Source organism: Mustela erminea, chromosome 6 (genome assembly GCF_009829155.1).
Source record: "Mustela erminea isolate mMusErm1 chromosome 6, mMusErm1.Pri, whole genome shotgun sequence".
Taxonomy (NCBI): Eukaryota; Metazoa; Chordata; class Mammalia; order Carnivora; family Mustelidae; genus Mustela; species Mustela erminea.
The window spans coordinates 71,261,947-71,282,231 of NC_045619.1; the positions used below are offsets into that span (position 1 = coordinate 71,261,947).

Consider the following 20,285-nt stretch of genomic DNA (forward strand, 5'->3'; position numbering starts at 1 on the left):
GAGAGTAAACAACTGATACACTTACAGCCATTCTGTACCCATACAACCATTCTATTTTTCACTTACAGTATTCAATAAATTACATAGAATTTTCAACACTATTATAAAATAGTCTTTGTATTAGATGATTTTGCCCAACTGTAGGCAAGTATCACTGTTTGGGCACATTTAAGATAGGCTAGGTAGGCTAGGCTAGGGAAACCCTGGTGGCTCAGTGGGTTAAGCCTCTGCCTTCGGTTCAGGTCATGGTCTCAGGGTCCTGGGATCCAGCCCTACATCGGGCTCTCTGCTCAGCACGGAGCCTGCTTCCCCCTCTCCCTGTGCCTGCCTCTCCACTTACTTGTGATCTCTGTCAAATAAATAAATAAAATCTTAAAAAAAAAAAAAAAAGATAAGCCAGGCTATACTAACGATGTGCAGTAGGTCATGTGTGTAAAATGCATTTTTGATTTAGGATATTTTTTACTTACACTGGTATTAGGATGTAACTACAACCTAAGCCAAAGGATATGAAATGAAATTAAATTTCTCAGCCTAATGCATGTATTCTCAACACAGATCACCACCAAAGGAGCAAAAAAAAAATCTTAGGTATTAAAATAGTTTGTGGATCACCAAAACTCAACCCTGACAAAATCCTATTCTTTGGTACATAATTTCTGCTAGGTAGAAAAAAAATTTTTTTAATTAATTTAAACTTTCTGTTTAGAGAATAATTATTAAAAGGGTTGAGAAACAATGGCCTAGAACATAGACATATTCAATAAATGTTTGCTTATGCAGAGACTGATTGTAAAATACCTTGGAAATGATCAATTTATGGAATGAGAACACTATGGCCTAGATAAGTTCCCTTATTTTTTTTTTTTAAAGATTTTATTTATTTATTCAACAGACAGAGATCACAAGTAGGCAGAGAGGCAGGCAGAGAGAGAGGTGGAAGCAGGCGCCCTGCTGAGCAGAGAGCCCGATGTCAGGGCTCAATCTCAGCTCCATCTCAGGACCCTGGGATCATAACCTGAGCTGAAGGCAGAGGCATTGACCCACTGAGCCACCCAGGTGCCCAGTAAGTTCCCTTATTTATCCAAAGTTATACAATGGCAGAACAGGTTAAAAAGCTGGTATCGTGACTCTTATCTGCTTCAAGGATATCAATCAAGTTCACTACCATGATCCTAGACTCACTGTAATATTGCTAAGACATTATTTGGGGAAAAATATAAAGAAGCGATTAGAGGATGATAAATTCCTGATGCCAGCTGTTTGCCAAATCACCCACAGTATTAAACAGTAGGCATGCTGCCATCTGTTACAGGAGGTAAAAGTAAATGAAACCTAGCAATGACAGACCTAACCCCAGGAGTTTAGTCACTGAATCCACAGTAAGATGCAAAATGAGAAATTGGCTAAATACACAATTCCCTGGCTATTGTTAGCACAGTACCTAGACAGAAAACTAAAGATATGGGGTGCCTGGGTGGCTCAGTGGGTTAAGCCTCTGCCTTCAGCTCAGATCATGATCCCAGGGTCCTGGGATCAAGTCCCGCATCGAGCTCTCTGCTCTGCAAGGAGCATGCCTCTGCCTCTCTCTCTCTGCCTGCCTCTCTGCCTACTTGTGATCTCTGTCTATTAAATAAATAAATAAAATATTTTTAAAAAAAGAAAACTAAAGACACTTTTACGGTGGATTGTGACGTTACACAGACCCAGATTCCAACTGGTCCAATGTAACATCAAGATGCTAACCTCAAAACCAACACAAAAGAGAAAAATCATGCTGAATAGTAGAATTTAGAGCTGCTTACCAAAATGATTCAGGTGGCAAGGAGACAAAATCAGGAAACTTCTGAAACCACGGCATATAGTGTAAAAGTCTCATTCAGTGGCTCAAGCTAGCTTCCTAAAAAAACTGTATTAATATGGCCCATAAAGATTGTTAAGTAAGAAGGAGTCTATGGTTTGAAGACCCTGGCATGTTTGCATTAATGCAGGACCCACACCTCACTAATGATCGTTCTTAATGGCAGTGACTAACCCAAACAAGAGTGCTAGTCCGGTACAATGAATCAAAGTGGCTAGAAAGTTTGTTTATCCTGAGAAGAGGAACAGTCCTGTCCTTTTTTTGTCCATGCAAAGTGGAATAGTCCAGATAAAGTAGCTGATATGTTAAACATGCAGGCCACACTAGAAACTTGCTTTATTAGGTTTATTCCTAGGTATCTTATGGTTTTGGGTGCAATTGTAAATGGGATTGACTCCTTAATTTCTCTTTCTTCTGTCTTGTTGTTGGTGTAGAGAAATGCAACTGATTTCTGTGCATTGATTTTATATCCTGACACTTTACTGAATTCCTGAACAAGTTCTAGCAGTTTTGGAGTGGAGTCTTTTGGGTTTTCCACATATAGTATCATATCATCTGCGAAGAGTGATAGTTTGACTTCTTCTTTGCCGATCTGGATGCCTTTAATTTCCTTTTGTTGTCTGATTGCTGAGGACTAGACTTGCTTTATAGTGACCAAGATATTCAACCACTTAATATGTCCCACCCCAAGTCTTGGTGAATGAATACTGTGATAAAGTTTGCTCCTACTACATGGGTCCCCCATATACCTTTACTGTTACCAACACAAGAAACTATTCAGGATATTGGATCAGATTTGCTGTCTCAAGCTCTCTGTCATGGATCTTAGGAATTAATACCAAGAAAATTAGAATGCCTCACTAGCAAGTGGAAAAGATAAGGGAGCTGGCAAATCTTCTTGTCCCAACAGAATGTCAGTTTTCCGTGGTATCAAAAAAGCAGATAAAGGGGCGCCTGGGTGGCTCAGTGAGTTGAGCCGCTGCCTTCGGCTCAGGTCATGATCTCAGGGTCCTGGGATCGAGTCCCGCATCGGGCTCTCTGCTCAGCAGGGAGCCTGCTTCCCTCTCTCTCTCTCTCTCTACCTGCCTCTCCATCTACTTGTGATTCCTCTCTGTCAAATAAATAAATAAAACCTTTAAAAAAAAAAAAGGCAGATAAATAAAGCAGATATCGATGAGGTTGAAGCAAAAGTTTTTAATCAAACATTATCAGAGACTTGGTGGACTGACAGGAGCTGCTACTAGTCTCCCAGCATTGAAGGGCCCCTAACAAATTCACTCTATTTACTCTAGTTTGGGAGACCTCAAAAAACCAGAACACAAAGAAAATACAAAGATGATAATAAGAGTGTGCCATCAATGTGGGGCACACTCTTATTCAAGATCTTAATCAAGATGAAAAAAGACTATGAAGGTAGGATCCTGACCCTCAGTAGCCAGGGATCCAAGACCAATGCACCTATGTGGGTAAAATGGCCTAGAGTTGGAGAGAAGAAATCTTTTTGAGATTCCTTAATATGGAAGCCGAGTGCATTGAATCTAACACCTACATGAGAGATTCTAAAAGGACCAACAATTAAAACTAGAGATATGGGGATGCTACTGTTGATGGGAACCTTTGGACGCAAATTAAGTGTTGGTATTATATGAGGTAGTTTTGTCTCCTCTGCCAGAATGTATTACTAAATAGATTATTTTTATACGAATGCTTCCGTTATTTACTATTGTAAAACAGAAGACACATAAATTCACCCTTCAGTCTGGACTTATTGACCATATCAATTAGAAACTTACAGAATTGCCCAAACCTACCATGGATGATATTTACAGCAATACAGAATACCTGGTGGGCAAAAAGAGTTGATAGCTTTAATGATACCTTAGAAGCTAAATAAATATCAATAAACTTGAAGATCATCTTAAGACCCCCAAAAGATTAATCCACTCCTTTCAGTATGTGGCACTGTCCTGCAACTACAAACCCTGAGATGATAAAAATATTAAACTCTACTGAGCCACTATGAAACTTCTTTAGTCCTAAGGATGATTTAAGATACCAAGGAGGGAACCTGTTTTGACATGTATTTATGGCCTAGAATTTAAATGAATAAACTCTCAGGCCAATTAAATAATAAAGATAACCTACAATTAAGATAATGATTACTAAACAAACCATAAAGCCTAGAAAGGTAAAAATTAATACATATCAGTTAGAAGAAACCACCGGATTCCATCATCTTCCAAAACAACAAAATTAAAAAGAATCTAATAAACAATACCATTTTCGTGTCTCCCATTGGCAAAAATTTTTTAATTTGGTTATCAGGGATTGGATAAGGTATAAGGAAAAAGATACTCTCCAACACTGTGTTAAGGAGTATAAATTAACACACCTTTCATGACAATTAGCAATATTAAAGTGAGAAACAGCCTGATAGTTTTATGTGTCAACTTGGATTGGCTATAATACCCAGTTACTCAAACACTAATTTAGATGCAGCTGTTAAAGTATTTTGTAGATGCGCTTAACATCCACTATTAGTTACATGGGTGGGCCTCATCCAATCACTTTAAGGAATGTAAAGGTAAAACAAGTTTTAAGTGTCCCTGAAGAAATTCTGCCTTAAGGGGGCCTGGGTGGCTCAGTGGGTTAAGCCTCTGCCTTCTGCCCAGGTCATGATCTCAAGGTCCTGGGATGAGCCCCGCCATCAGCCTCTCTGCTCAGCAGGGAGCCTGCTACGCCCTCTCTCTCTGCCTGCCTCTCTGCCTACTTGTGATCTCTCTGTTAAACAAATAAACAAAATCCTAAAAAAAAAAAAAAAAAAAAAAGGAAAGAAAGAAAGAAATTCTTTGTAGCCTTAAGACTACAACCATGGGGGGGTGCCTGTGTGGTTCAGTCAATTAAGCATCTGACTCTTGGTTTTGGCTCAGGTAACAGTCTCATGGGTGGTGGGGCTGAGCCCCACATCAGGCTCTGCACTGGACCTCCATGCCCAGCAGGGAGTCTGCTTGAAGATTCTCTCCCTCTGACCCTCCCCTGACTTAAGTTCCCCCCCTTCCTCCCCACCGCACCCCCCCTCACCCCTGCGCACGTATGCGCACACACACAGGCTTTCCCTCTCTCTCAAATAAATAAATCTTAAAAAAAAAAAAGACTACAGAATCAACTTCTAAGTTTTTAGCCTATTACCCTGCACTACAATTCAGACTTAATCAGCCTCTACAACTGGTATAAGCCAATTCTTTGAAATAAAGCCCAGATACCACAACCATAACTGGCAGCTTTCACCCTTTTAATTCCACTAATAAGGTTTAAGGGTGCCTAGAAGGTTCCATCAGAGGAGCATGTGACTCTTGATCTTAGGAATGTGATTTCCAGTCCCATATTGGGTATAGAAATTACTTTAAATAAATAAACTTAAAAAAAAAGAATTTACTCTGAGGACACATTTAGAAAAGCTTTCCAAAATATACATATAAAAGCAGTTTATGCAATACTGTTTTTAATCTGCAAAAAATAAAGACAATTCAGTTGTTTTGAAAATATGGGTGGGGGCACCTGGATGGCTCAGCGGTTAGGCCTCTGCCTTCAGCTCAGGTTATGATCCCAGGGTCCTGGGATCAAGCCCTGCATCTCTGAGCCCTGGGATCAAGCCCTGCATCTCTGCTGAGCAGAGAGCCTGTTTCCCCCACTTCTCTCTCTGCCTGCCTCTCTGCCTACCTGTGATTTCTCTCTGTCAAATAAATAAATAAAAATCTTAAAAAAAAAAAAAAATATGGGTGGCTCAGTCAGTTGAGCCTCTAACTCTCAGTTTCCACTCAGGTCATGATCTCAGGATCATGAGATCGAGCCCCACATCAGGCTCCATGCCCAGAAGAGAGTCTGCTTGAGATTCTCCCTCTCCCTCTGCCCCTCCCCCGACTTGAGCAAGCATGCGTGCAATGTGTGCACAGGCTCTCTCTTTCAAATAAATAAGCCCTTAAAAAAATATATGGGTGGGGCGCCTGGGTAGCTCAGTCGGTTAAGCATCTATCTTCGGCTCAGGTCATGATCTCAGGGTCCTTGGATGGAGTCCCGCACCAGGATCCCCGATCAGCCGGGAGTCCGCTTCCTCTCTCTCTCTGCCCCTCCTCCTCACTTATGCTCACTCTCTCTCAAATAAATAAATAAAATCTTTTAAAAAAAAAATACACATGGGGCAGACTACATATACTGACAAAAGAGAATGGCTAAGATACATTATTTTAAAACGCAAAATACAGAATAACTTTGTTGTGTATACAAAAGGAATATAATTATATTTACTGATATTTATTAACACATGTAGGTATGTGCTGTAATAAATCTCTATCTGCTAATTTTTTAGAAATTCAAAAACTGTTCACCAAATTGCTGTGAGGAGAATGAGTGACTTGGAAGTTGAAAGAGTTAAACTTTTTACCTTTCATCTTATAGCCTTGTATATGTTTTAAATATTCTGTTCAAAAGAGCATATACTATTTATGGGTTTTTTAAATGTTTTTTAAATAAAGTCAACAGGTTTAGATAGGCTATGAACCTTTCTAATTTTCGACTTAACACTCTCCAGAATTTTTTAAATTTTAATAATTAATTCACATGATGTTTAACATAACCAAATACTATGTTTACAGCTATCAAACACTAAAGTCAGTAACACACCAACACAGGAAAGTGAAAGAAAGGCAGCATGAAAAAAAGGAATACAAAACTGTACATATGGTGTGATAATAACTATGTAAAATATATATGGAAAAAATAGATAATAAAAGAACAGTTGATTTTTTAAATGAAAAATGGATAGGAAATGGTTTTTCTTCCTAGTCAGTTTCAATATTATGATATCTTTTTTAGTAAAACTAAATTATTTCATGTTCATGTCCCTTGTGAAAGGAAATACCCTTAATATATTATTTTCTCATACTACTGACTTGCAAAAAAAATGACTAATTCAAAATAGTCTATTAGTTTTAAAAAAAAAAACAAAAAAACTGCTATTGTTACTACCACTAGAGGGAGGGAGAGATTAGGACCAGGAAGGAAAATGGGAAATATTCTGGGTTGCTGATATTTTCTTTGCTAGGGTTTGGGTTACACAGTATTTATTTTACAAAAAAAAAAATTTATGTTTCATGTATTTTCCTGTATGTTTGTTCTATCTAACAATTTTTTAAAGTGTGATAAAAATGTATTTATGGCTCATCTGTTATATCAAAGGGCAAAGTAACTCCTGAGAAGACAAAATCATGAAAAATAACCTGATTCCTTAAACATGGGTCTTCCATTATTTCACCATCAGAAAAAAAAAAAACAGAAAACAATAACAACAACAACAACAAAAAGCTTGGGCTTCCCTTTTCCCTCACCTGCAAGCAATTAACTCCTGCATATTTATATTCTAAAATATCAAATCTGTCCTTTATTTTCAACTCCAAAGCCACCGTCCTAATTTGGATCGCAGCACCTCTTGTCTGGACTAATATAACAGTCTCTCCTAGGCAAACATTTTTTAATGTGATATTCAGACCAAAATATATATTTATCATCTAATTCAGTACATACTTTCATATGAAACTAAAACAAGCTTCACCAATCAGTCCTTACCTTATTATATGCAAGACTCTCAGATCTATCCTATCACATCCTATTTTAACTCATCTTTTTAAACTGTAGTGGTTTCAACCTACTATATTGATTTTAAGGGCGCCTGGGTGGCTCAGTGGGTTAAGCCGCTGCCTTCGGCTCAGGTCATGATCTCAGGGTCCTGGGATCGAGTCCCACATCGGGCTCTCCGCTCAGCGGGGAGCCTGCTTCCTCCGCTCTCTCTCTCTCTGCCTGCCTCTCTGCCTACTTGTGATCTGTCTGTCAAATAAATAAATATATTGATTTTAACATCCTATTAGTGTGGGGTAACCACCAGTTCAAAACCAATGTCCTAAGCAATCACATTCAAAACATCTCATTCAAAACATTCAACTACTGCTGCCTGCAATACAGCCTGCCACTGCTCTAAAAAATACACAATATAACTCATCTGCTTAAAAATATTAACTGGCTTCCCATTATATCCTAGATAATAAAATATCACCTCCTTAATGAAGCACAAAACCTTCATATGTAACACCTCAGTTTCTCAAAAATCAGTCCCACTTCTTTTCTGGTTTATACTCCATTCTGCCCAAAATACTTATGGCCTCGCTGTGTTTTTTTTCCCCTCACAATCTAACTTTGTGAACGTATTTTTCATTGACCAGAAATGCTCCCCCACTCCATCTGACCATATCTTTCCTTCAAAACTCCGCTCAGGTATCCCCTCCTCTATGAAGCCTCCCCTCCTACATCTTCCCATGCCTACCTTCTGTTATGGTTAGTTGTACAGAAGAATGCTACTTAAAATAAGCATCATACCTGCTACAAAAAATATGTATCAGGGGCACCTGGGTGGCTCAGTAAGTTAAGTATCAGGCTCTTGACTGTGGCTCAGGTCAAGGTCTCAGGGTGTGACATCAAGCCCTGCATCCAGCTCCTTGCTCATCCAGAGTCTGCTTTTCTCTCTCTCCCCCCCCACCCCCTCTTCACTTGCCCTTGCTCATGCTCTCCCTCTCTAAAATAAAAAATAAATCTTTTAAAATAAATAAATACATATATGTCAGAATTACTGAATTTTAGGAGTTTACAACTGCTTCTGATCAATTATTTCACTTACAAATGGAGGGGTTTGCTGAGGGAGATGGGAGGCGGCAGGAGGCACATAATACTAAAATATACTACATATAACTTTATGTATTTCATTTCTCAGGATATTCTACTATTAGTAGTAAAATAGTAAAAACTGATGCTGATAGTAAAATTACTATTAGCAGTAAAGCAATATTAGAGTAGTAGCAAAATCCTATTATTTCCTGCTAGTCTACTATTTCCAAGATTTAAAACTTGCCAAAGGTTACAAATAGCTGGTATCAGGATTCAAAAACCATCTTCTTTCCACCACATTGTGCTGAAGCCCCAAAAAGCTCAAGTTATTTGCTTAGACCAAGTCACACAGCCATTAATACTTAAAAATGAACTAGTGTGTGAGGCTTATAACTTTTTAGTCACATCTCAGTAAAAGACACAGGAGCTTATTATATCTTTGGGGAGCCTACCTAGCTCAATTGGTAGAGCATCAACTGTTGCTGTCAAGGTCATGAGTTCAAGTCCCACACTGGGTATAGAGATTACTTAAAAAATATGTATTTATATATGTGTATGTATACATCTTTGATAGCAACCTATCAAACATACACCTCTCTTAGCTATATTCAACAAAGTTTTAGGGGCTACCACCCATCAAATATTTTATTATTATAAAACACTGAAATCAAAAAGAAGAGGAATAACAAATGGAAAACTGGACATAAGCGCTAATATTAAAAGCTGTGTTGAATAAAAACTATGACCCCTTATATTTATCTACAGGATTCAAGATTCCTATAAATATCATATCCTTTTGGCACACTTAATACATTACTTAAACCTACGTAAGACTTTTCAGAGACTTCTATCACTTAAAGTAAGGAACAAACTGTTTTTGTTTTGTTTTTGAAAGATTTATTTATTTATATATTTGAGAGACTGTGTGCCACAAGCCAGGGTAGGTGGGGGAGCAGGCACAAGAGGGAAGCAGTGTGTGCAGAGGGAGAGTAAGAGAATCTCAAGCAGACTCCACATGGAATGGAGCCTGGAGCCGGAGATCATGACCCAAGCTGAAATCAAGAGTCAGACGCTCAACCTACTGAGCAACCCAGGCACCCACAAACTCCTATTTCTTAAAACAGGGAAAAAGGGTACCTGGGTGACTCAGTTGTTAGGCATCTGCCCTTGGCTCGGGTCATGATCCCAAGGTCCTGAGACTGAGCCCCACATCCGGCTCCCTGCTCCTCAGGAAGCCTGCTTCTCCCTCTCCCACTTCCCCTGCTTGTGTTCCTGCTCTCTGCCTGTCAAATAAATAAATAAAATCTTTAAAAAAAAAAAAAAAAAACCTCACCTGAAACTAAGGTAACCTTGTGGGCCAACTATACTTTAAAAAGGGGGGTGAGGGGATTATTAAGTTACAACACTAAAGGAGATATAGTTTAAAAAGAACTATATATATTTTGGGTTTGATTCTTCATTTAAAATATTATTAAAAAGAGCTACCTGGGTGGGTCAGTTGCTTGAACCTCTGCCTTTGGCTCTGGTCATAATCTCAGGGTCCTGGGATTAAGCCCCTCATCAGGTTCCTTACTCTTCAGGGAGCCTACTTCTTCCTCTATCCCTGCTTGCGTGTGTGCATGCACACTCTCTCATCAAATAAAATCTTTTTTAATAAATAAAATATTATCAAATATCAAATATCAATATTAAAATAAGAGGGATTCTAGATTTATTAATAGGATATTTTAGTGACTATCTCCAACACAGCTGAATAAAGAGAAGGTAGAGGGTATGAAAACTGCTATGCAGCTACATAACCAAACACAAATACTGGTTTCCGAGATAGCATATGTATGCTTAAAAAATAAAGGAATATCAAAGCTATGCATCCAGAAACATGAAGAAACTTGTAGTACAGCAAAAATAGTAATGATTTTTTAACATTCTTCTGTAGTCTCTGCACATGAATATGAATGTTCATTCCAAAAACACTACATTGTGATTGTTTTCTCTTCCCTATTATACTAGGAATTTCAATAAATTATGAAACAAAAAGCACTGTGACTGGTACAGTTGTTTCTGATCTAGTCTGCCTACTCTAAGTAGGATACACTCCAAAAAGCTTACCACCCCTTTTATACTTTATTTTTTCAATCTTGTGTGAATAGGAAAACCAAAAAATTAACTTGTTAAAATCCCATCTAAAAAGAGATACAGCATTCCATGTGTCTGTAAGTTTTGAGCAAAGATTGGGCCCTGTATCATTCTGACTGCATCAAAGTCTTTTTTGCTTGCTTCTGGATTTTCCAGTATGTTCTGAATAGTTCAGCTCAGACATAATCACCAGGTAAAATAAGTACTACTACACTAAGCTTCTAAGGTATGTTTAAAGCAAATTTTAAGTACATAATCTCTGAAAAAAATGGCTACATACCAGTATTAATCTGTTGAATATATGATACATACTTCCCCTTCTGAAATGTTAAGTATTATCTTTATACTTCAAAGGAAATAAAAGCAAATCTCAAAAGAAATATTCCCACTGAGAATTACAAAAGAAATGCTGAAGCATCATAAAGAAGAGTATGAATGACAGATTATGGGAGTCAGATTTTCTCAAGTTGAGAAACCACCAATGAATGACCCCCAATTCAGAATAACAGCTGTCAGCTTCTAGATCAAAAGCATTGTTTGCATAGGGAAGGATTATATTTCTAACCTATAATCATCCTTAGAGCAAAATAAATGGTAGTATTTACCTTCACTGAAAAATAAGTATATTACAAATTTGGATTTGTATGAGTCCAAAGGCCTTCAAGTCAAAAGCTGCTGCATAATAAAAGGTAAGACTCAATCACAAATACTTTCTGACAATCAAAAAGTTTGACATTACCAAATTTTGTCCCTTTTTTACCTATATCATGGCTTTATTTCACTGAGTTTCACTTCTAAATAAATAAATAAATATCTACCTAATACAGTTGTTTGTAGAATTAAATGATAAAATATATACATGACCTAACTCACAACCTGGAACACTGGTACCTAAGGGTAGCTATTATTCCTGTTCTACAGACAAATACACCATCAATGGAAACACAAGTCTTCAAAGCTTCAAATTTTAAAGTCTCTACTTAGAAAAAAGTAGCATAGTCTGCCAGGACCAAAGTTTCCCAGGAAGCAGCACTGCCTTTAGTTAGCATCTGTTTAATTTTAATTGACTTCCAGAATATAAATCATTTTAATAAATACAAAACTCTTCTGTAGTAAGAGTTAATGAATAATAAACCAAAGCTCAGAGTTTCAATTGGGAAGTTTCAAGTAATTTAACTTTCTTAGCCATACTATTTTTTCAAATTACACATGAGAATCATTCTGGATTCACTATGTCCTGTTTAGCTAGCTAATACTCCCTTAAAACTTCAAAATTTTTGTCTAACAATTTTTTTTCCTAGAACATGTGAGTCCTTTCAATATGCTCAAAATTCTTCTAGGCAACAAGAACCGAAACTAACACTTCTGAAAGCCGAAGTGTCAGGAACTGTTCTGGGCCCTAGAGCACTACTCATGTTTTATTCATCTTTGTATAGGTGACTACTTTAGCAAAGAATCTGAGATACTGTTAATTCAGTAACACTGCTGAATAAATTAGTCAACAAAATAAAGCAGATAATTTGGCTACTTCTTACATTACTGCTCAGATGTGAAACAAACCCCGAATATCTCAGCCTTCAAAATTACTGACTTTATTTAGAGTATGCAAGGAAAATGGAGGTTCACTGTCGTACACCCTGAAACTCTGAAAGTTAAAATATTCAAAATAAATATCATCTATACTAAATCATAACTTATTAGAAATAAGGTATTAGAAAACACCTAGATCCGTAAGGATTTTTTTCGCCCAATTTTTATTCTACGAATACAAAGGCACACTGATTGACCTAACATCAAATAGGGTTAATTTTACTAATACGAATTTAAAAATTCAGAAATATCGATTCAAATAAAAGATGTGGAATGCCACACAAGAAGCCAATCGAGTGAAGCATGGCCATGGTTAGGACTTTGAAATCGAGTACTCTCACCCATCCGAGGATTTAGGATACAACGCAGGGTGAGACATCAATGGGAGTAAACCGCCGGGGAGGGGGAGGGGCGGGAAGGGAAAGGAAAGGATCACAAGGATTCATTCCTACATTATGTGTGGCAGGCGAGAAGGTACCTAGGGCCGACTGAAGAGGACCCCTTGCAGGGGGGAATGGAAAAGGTTCCTCTGCAGTTAGAAGGAACCGGAGAGTGGGAGGAGGGGCAACCATCAACAGGAATTTTCCCGGGGTGAATGGATGCGTCACTTACGTAGCTGCTTGCAGAAAGAAAATCTGCCCTAGGGACAACCTCTATCAGCAATTGTGAAGGAAGGGGGGAGTGACCTTCGCAGGTCTGACGAAGGAAGCACAGGGCCCCTTGCTCAAGGGCTCCCGTCGGGTCTGCCCCATCATCCGGGAACTGAAGGGACTGAGCGCCCCCGCCCCCCCCCCCCACCGGCCGAGTCCAGGTTGGGAGAGACCCCGGGCGAATATGAGGGCGTTACCTGCAGGGTCACCTCCTGAGGGTCCCAGTGCGGCCGCAGGTGCTGCAGGAGGCTGAGGGCGCCCTCCCGGCAGCGCTGCTCCTCCTGATCCTGAACCGTGACGTCCAACTTGGGCACCTCCGGGGAGCCGTGCGGAACGTGGATGTAATTGGCCATGGCCCAGGCGACGGCAGAGACTACCACCACGACGACGGCGACGGCGACCACGAGCACGGCGGGCGCCGACAGGCTGGTGGACCCTTCCGTCCCGGGGCGCCCTCGCAGGAGGGCTAGGGGCGCTCCAACGGACGGCCGAGCGGTAGGAGAACGGGGGGACACGGCACTCTCGCCGACCCGGGTCTGGACAGCGGCTGAGCTGAGCAGAGCAGAGGATGTTCACGGGAAGAATTCCGCTCGTCTGCGCTCCACCGCCAGCCACCGCGGAGCATGCCGGGACTGGCCTGACGCTGGCGTCATACGCGGGGCGGGGCCTCCTTCTGCGTCACCGGCTGACGCCGGCTCTCCAACGCCAGCACAATGGGCTGGCTGCCGGGAGTCTGGGGGCTGTTGGTCCTAACAACAGCCCGCGGGGCGTGCTGCTAGTCTGAGAACGCAGGCTCCCCATGAGGCACGAGCCTGAGCTCCGATAGGACCCGCAGGGCAGTGAAGCTTTAGCTCGGCTGATCAGGAGCGTTTGGGGGCTAGGTCGTTTTGGGAAGCGAGGGGCCTGTCCTGAGATAACCCCCGGAAAAGTCTCTGAATTTGGCCTGAGGATGGACGAGGGGGGAGGCACTGGACGGAGCTGCCCTGTACTGGCGACTGCACAGCTGAGTGGGCAACCACATTCCCATCAGCTGTATACTGAGATCACGGTATTTGGGGCAAATGTAATTCAGATAACTTGTGTAACACAACGACAGCACTTCAGGATTTATTTTTAAGGCCAAATGTTTGACCATACTGAGAATTATTCAGAGCCAGGAAAAACAGGTTGTAGTCTAGAATGAAGATGAAAGGGAAGGAAAGAAAAATAGTTTGGAGACTCAGCACTGCAGTGGCTCCCTGCCTGTTTCAGGGTATCCCTACATGGACCTTAAAATAGCTACCTTAAAGATTTGTAGCTTACAAGTTTTATAACAGCTATTTCCACTGCTAACATAATACTGGAAACTGGATAATCCACAAGGAATGTACTGGGGCCTCCTAATTTTCTTTAAGATTTAGGAAAATGGTTTGAGATGTGCCTTACTAATCTGTCTTCCCTGAAATACTTAGGACATGGTGAATATCTTTATTAGTGGCAAATTAAATCACTAACTCAGCGTAACTAACATTCAAATGCTTAAATGCCTCCTGAACATGGCGTTCTGATTATTCAAAATGAACATAGTTTGGTAAATCATAAAATAAACCGCTCACTATCAATGAGAGTAAACTCATAAACTAAAAAGAGCATGAAGGGCACCTGCCTGGCTCCGTTGGTTAAGCTTCCAACTCCTGATTTTGGATAAGGTCAAGAATTCAGGGTGGTAAGATGCAGCCCCGCAGGGAATCTGCTTGAAATTCTCTCCCTCTCCCCATCCTGCCCACCACATGTAGGTGCGCTCGCTCTCTCGCTCTCTCGCTCTCTCTCAAATAAATCAATTTCGGGGCCCCTGGGTGGCTCAGTCAGTTAAGTGCCTCCTTTGACTCAGGTCATGATTTCAGAGTCCTAGGACTGAGCCCCACCTTCAGCTCCCTGCTAAGCAGGGAGTCAGCTTCTCCCTCTCCCTGTGCCCCTGTCTCTGCTCATGCTCTCTCACTCTCTGTCTCCTCTCAAATGAATAAAATCTTTTAAAAAGGAAGAAGAAGAAATAGAGTTATATTACAGCAAGGAACTTGAATCAACATTTTCTAGACTTTGGCTTTTTTTTAAAAATCATGTACTTTAAAAAACATACATTCCTTCCAATTTGGAGAGAAATAATACACTAATGCTTTCACATTTCAGATACTATCTCTTGTATTTTTGTACAATTTGTATTTTATACTAAACAAACAGTTGATGTTTCAAAAATTTAAAAATTATATTTTGAATTGTGAAATAATTTAATAGCAAATTATTAAAAAATATATATTTTGAGGGGCATCTGGCTGGCTGAGTCAGTAGAGCATGTGACTCTTGATCCGGGGCTTTTGATTTGACCCCCTTGTAGAATATAGAGATTACTTAAAATTAATTCTGGAAGATTAAAAAGATTAATGTTATAAGCAAACCTTTACATAAAAGGGGTGTCTGGGTAGCTTAGTTGGTTGGGGGTCCAATCCTTGATTTAGGTTCAGGTCATGATTTTGGCGGCAGCAGATTGAGCCCTGGGTCAGCGTCCACAGTCAGCGGGAAGTCTGCTTCTCTCCTTCTCCCTCTCCCTCTGCCCCTGCCCCAGCTATACAAATGCAAGAACTTGCATTCTCTCTCTCTCTCAAATAAATACATTAATCTTTAAATACATAAGAAATGTCTATTCTTATCAACTTGATCTATATGTTCAATGCAGTTCCAGTCCAAATCCCAACAAGTTATTTTTGTGCATATTGACAAACTGTAAAGTTTATGTGGAGAGAAAGGGACCCAGATTGGCCAATGAAATACTGAAGAAGAACAAAGTCAGAAGACAGACACTACCCATGTTCAAGACTTACTATAAAGCCACAGTGATTAAGACAGTGAAGTATTAGCAAAGAATAGACAAATCCGTGTAACACAATAGGCAGTGCAAAAAAAGATTCATATAAATATAGTTAACTAATCTTTGAAAAAGCATGAGGCAATTCAATGGAGAAAGGATGATTTTTTCAATAAATAGTGCTGGAAGGACTTGATGTCCACATACACAAAAAGAGGAATCTAGACATAAACTTTATATCTTTCCCGAAATTAACTCAAAATGGATTATATACCTAAGTGCAAAAAAAACCTATTAAATTCTTAAGACAAAACATAGGGGAAAATCTAAGTGACCTTGGGTTTGGCAATGACTTTTTAGATACAACATCAAAAACATAACCCATGAAAGGAAAAATGGTGAGTGGGACTTCATTAAAATTGAAAACTTCTGCTCTGTGAAGAACAGTTAAGAAAATTTGAAAAGCGGGGCGCCTGGGTGACTCAGTGGGTTAAAGCCTCTGCCTTCAGCTCAGGTCATGATCCCAGGGTCCTGGGATAGAACCCCGCATTGGGTTCTCTGCTCAGTGGGGAGCCTGCTTCCCTTCCTCCCCCCCCATTCCTCTGCCTGCCTCTCTATAAAAAAAAAAAAAAGAAAGAAAAGAAAAGCCAAACTACATGACTGGGAGAAAATATTTTCAAAACACATATATGATAAAAGACTTGTGCCCCAAATACACAAAGAACTCTTAACAATAGGGAAAAAAAAAACAATTTCAAAATGGGCAAAGGAGGCGGTGTCTGGGTGGCTCAGTCGACTAACCATCAGACTCTCAGTTTTGGCTCAGATCATGATCTCAGGGTTGTGAGACTGAGCCCCATGTTGAGCCTACTTAAGATTCTCTCTCTCCCTCTCCCTCTGCCCCACTCCCCAAGTACTCTCTCTCCCTCCCTCTTTCTCTCAAATAAATAAATAAATCTTTAAAAAAAAAAAAGAAAGAAAGAAAGAAAGAAAAGAAAAGAAAAGAAAAAGACCTGAGCTGAGATCAAGAGTCAGAAGCTTAATTGATTGAGCCACCCAGTTAACACAGGACAGATACTTTTTTTGTAATATAATAGTCTATGTAATATAATCAAAAAAGAACTATTACTCAGAATACTGCTAATAAGAAAGCCAAACTACTCAATAGAAAAATGGGCAGAGAATATCAATTCTCAGATGAAATCCAAACAGTCAATAAGCTTATGAAAATAAAGTAACTCCAAACAATAATGAGATACCATTTTATATCCTTTAGATTAGAAAAAAAAATGAATTCCTATAATCCTAATTTTACATTATTATTTTCTTTCCAATTGTACATTATTGATGGGAAAGTAAATTTATTTGGGAAAAAAGCTCTGGAGAGCAATATTGCAATATTTAATAAAGATGAAGATAGGTGTTCTTTACCACCCACAAATTTCAATTCCAAAATTATACAAAAGTCCCACATATACACATGAAAAAGTATGTAAGAATGTATTCTGCAGTATTGTTCAAAATAGCTAAAACTATCGACAACCTAGCTATCTTTCATTAGGGAAATGACTGGATGAAGATAAGTAGGTAGGTGAGAATATCCTACAAAAAAATAAAGATGGCAGGTGAAATAAATGCATGTATATATGCATATATTTAGGAGATAACAGTGACCCTAGAAGTCAGAAATCAAGCAGAAGCTCTGGGAATCCAACAGCACCTCTGTTTAGTTTGCAAACAGTTGGCTTCTCTGTCTTTTCTCTCTCCACCTGTTTTTATCTGTATTTTGCTTCTAATTATCTGTTTGTGCTTCCTTGTGATTTCTTCCTACTGGGTTTTCTCCATATATGTCCCTATCATTCAGATCTTACCCAAAAATTGTTCCCAGGGAGGCCTTCCCACTGCTTCCTTTATCACAACAAGCTTTTAAATTTTTTTTCTTGAGATTTTATTTATTTGAGAAAGAGAATGTGTGTGTGAATCAATGCGGGGAGGGGCAGAGGAAGAGACAGAAGCAGACTCCCTCCTAAGCAGGCCTGGATCCCAGGACCCTGAGATCATGACCTGAGCTGAAGTCAGACACTTAGACAACTGAGCAACCCAGGCACCCCCAAGCTGTTTTATTTTTTAGGTATCACTTATTACCATGTAAGTTGTCTTGAAATCAACATATTTACTTTTTTAGAATCTATCTTTTGTACTACAGTGTTACCCCCAGGAGAGCAAAGCCACAGTCTATCTTGTCTGTTGCCATACTGACTGGCATAGTGCCTAGAGCATAAAAGGTACCCAATAAATAAATGTTTAAGCCCACCTAGTTAGCTCCTGAAATTCTGCCAGTCTCACATAAGAATAGCCCTCAGTCAAGGGTTGTATTTTCTCATCCCCATAGAGTACTCTGATTATGTTGAGCTGTTCTACCTGATTACTTCCTAGACCACAGGCCAGCCCATAAATTATCTTTGGCTTTGGAACAAATTCTTTGCTGCAGGGTAAAATATAACATCGAAGCGCACCTGGGTGGCTCAGTTGGTTAAGCATGTGCCTTCAACTCAGGTCATGATCCCAGGGTATGGGGATCAAGTCCCACATCAGGGTCCCTGCTCAGCAGGGAGTATGCTTCTCTCCCTCTGCCTGCTGCTTCCCCCTGCTTGTGCATGCTCTCTCTCTCTCTCTCTGGCAAATACATACATACATGCATACTTCACTGATATAAAATGTCAGACATGTTTTAATCCCCTTCCCACATTTAGCATGACATTGGGGTCTCCAATACCTGCCTCCTATCTCTGATTCTTAAAGTCCCACTCATTTTTCAGAGTTTAACTGTCCAATGATCAGGTTGATTGAGCTGAAGGGGAGCAGAATTTACCATCTCAAAACATGTCACTTTGGCATAAGGATTATTTTGAGCTAAAGGCAATCAAAACCCAGCAGATTCAGGAAAAGCTCTTTACCTCCCCCTCAACTGCCTAAATTTACATTGGAAGGGGGGCTGGAAAAAGAGCTATTCCAGAGGTACCTTTTTCCCTAGGAAACTTATCTGCATAGCAGGGCAAACTTTGTTTTCTAAACATCTCCTCTGACTACCTACAGACGGTCTTCCTCCCCTTCATATTCCCAAACCATTACCCCTTTTCTTAGCTCAGAATGTTTCATGAGCTTCAGTTACCTGGCTGTCCTTTGAGTATCCCCATCTTTATAGGACTTCCACATACATAATTTTGTTTGTTTTTCTTCGGTTAACCTGATTTATGTCAATTTAATTTAGACCAACCGAAAAAAACATAGAATGGATGAAGGGAAAATTTTTCTATCCCTATAAAAACCTATCTGGATTTCCCTAGTCCAAATTTACTTTTCCCTTTTATACCTCTTTTAGAACACCTAACAAATTCTGTCATATGCCACCCACATTGTAGATGTAAGTCATAAAGATTGTGTTACACATAAAAGACTAGTAAAACATTTATAACCTGTTACATAATGAGCATTTTGTATAAGGGAATGAAAGGATCGTTGAATATAATTCCAGAGGCTCTGGTCATAAATTTTTTAATAACAGTGGAATTAACTTCACAAAGAATTTGCAGAAGAAAATATTCTGTGACAAGATTATATGGTGACATCTAATAGCTAAATCAGACATCAAATTGAAAACATATTTAGGGGCGCTTTGGTGGCTCAGTGAGTTAAAGCCTCTGCCTTTGGCTCAGTTCATGATCCTCGGGTCCTGGGATCGAGCCCCACATCAGGCTCTCTGCTCAGTGGGGCACCTGCTTCCCACTCTCTCTCTGCCTGCCTCTCTGCCTACCTGTGATCTCTCTCTCTCTCTCTGAAATAAATAAATAAATAAAATCTTTAAAATGACTCATTTTTGGGGCACCTGGGTGGCTCAGTGGATTAAACAGCTCGCTCTTGATTTCGACTTAGGTCATGAACTTAGGGTGGTGGAATCAAGCCCACATTGGCCTCTCATTCAGTGCAGTCCACTTAAGAGTCTCTCTCTCCCCTCTCTCTCTGCTCCTTCCACTTCCTTCCTCTGAAATAAATAAATAAAAATCTTAAAAAAAAAAAATCACTCTTGTGTGCCCAACAGAGAATCAGAGTTATTTAATGTCATTGTAAAGTGAATTGAAAATTCAGAAGTCAAAAACTTCTGTGGTACTTGACATTAAAGGATGTGGTAGTGGGGCATGGCTGGCTCAGAAGAGCATATGACTCTTGATCTGGGAGTGTGAGTTTAAGCTCCACATTGGGTATAGTGATTACTTAAATTAATAAATAAATAGGGGTGCCTGGTGGGCTCAATGGATCAAGTGTCTGCCTTCAGCTCAAGTCATGATCCCAGGGTCCTGGGACCCACCCCGTGTGGGTTCTTTGCTCAGCTGGGAGTCTCCTTCTACATCTCATTCTGCCTGCCGTGCTGCCTGCTTCTATCCTCTCTCACTCTCTATGTCAAATAAATGAAATCTTTTTTAAAAATTAAACTTTTTTA

At 39.7% G+C, this 20,285-nt stretch overlaps 1 protein-coding gene across 2 annotated transcripts in view; it reads right to left on the bottom strand.

Moving 5' to 3' along the window:
• The window catches only part of ETNK1 (ethanolamine kinase 1), a 65,538-nt gene extending 51,940 nt beyond the window's left edge, over positions 1–13,598 (bottom strand). The window contains exon 1 of one of the 2 annotated variants that reach the window (XM_032347671.1): positions 13,146–13,598. In XM_032347671.1, coding sequence (XP_032203562.1) covers positions 13,146–13,301 — 156 coding nt within the window. In that variant the 5' untranslated portion in view covers positions 13,302–13,598. The remainder of the gene's footprint in view (positions 1–13,145) is intronic. The other variant, XM_032347670.1, reaches the window with a different exon arrangement.
• Between the last annotated feature and the right edge of the window lie 6,687 nt (positions 13,599–20,285).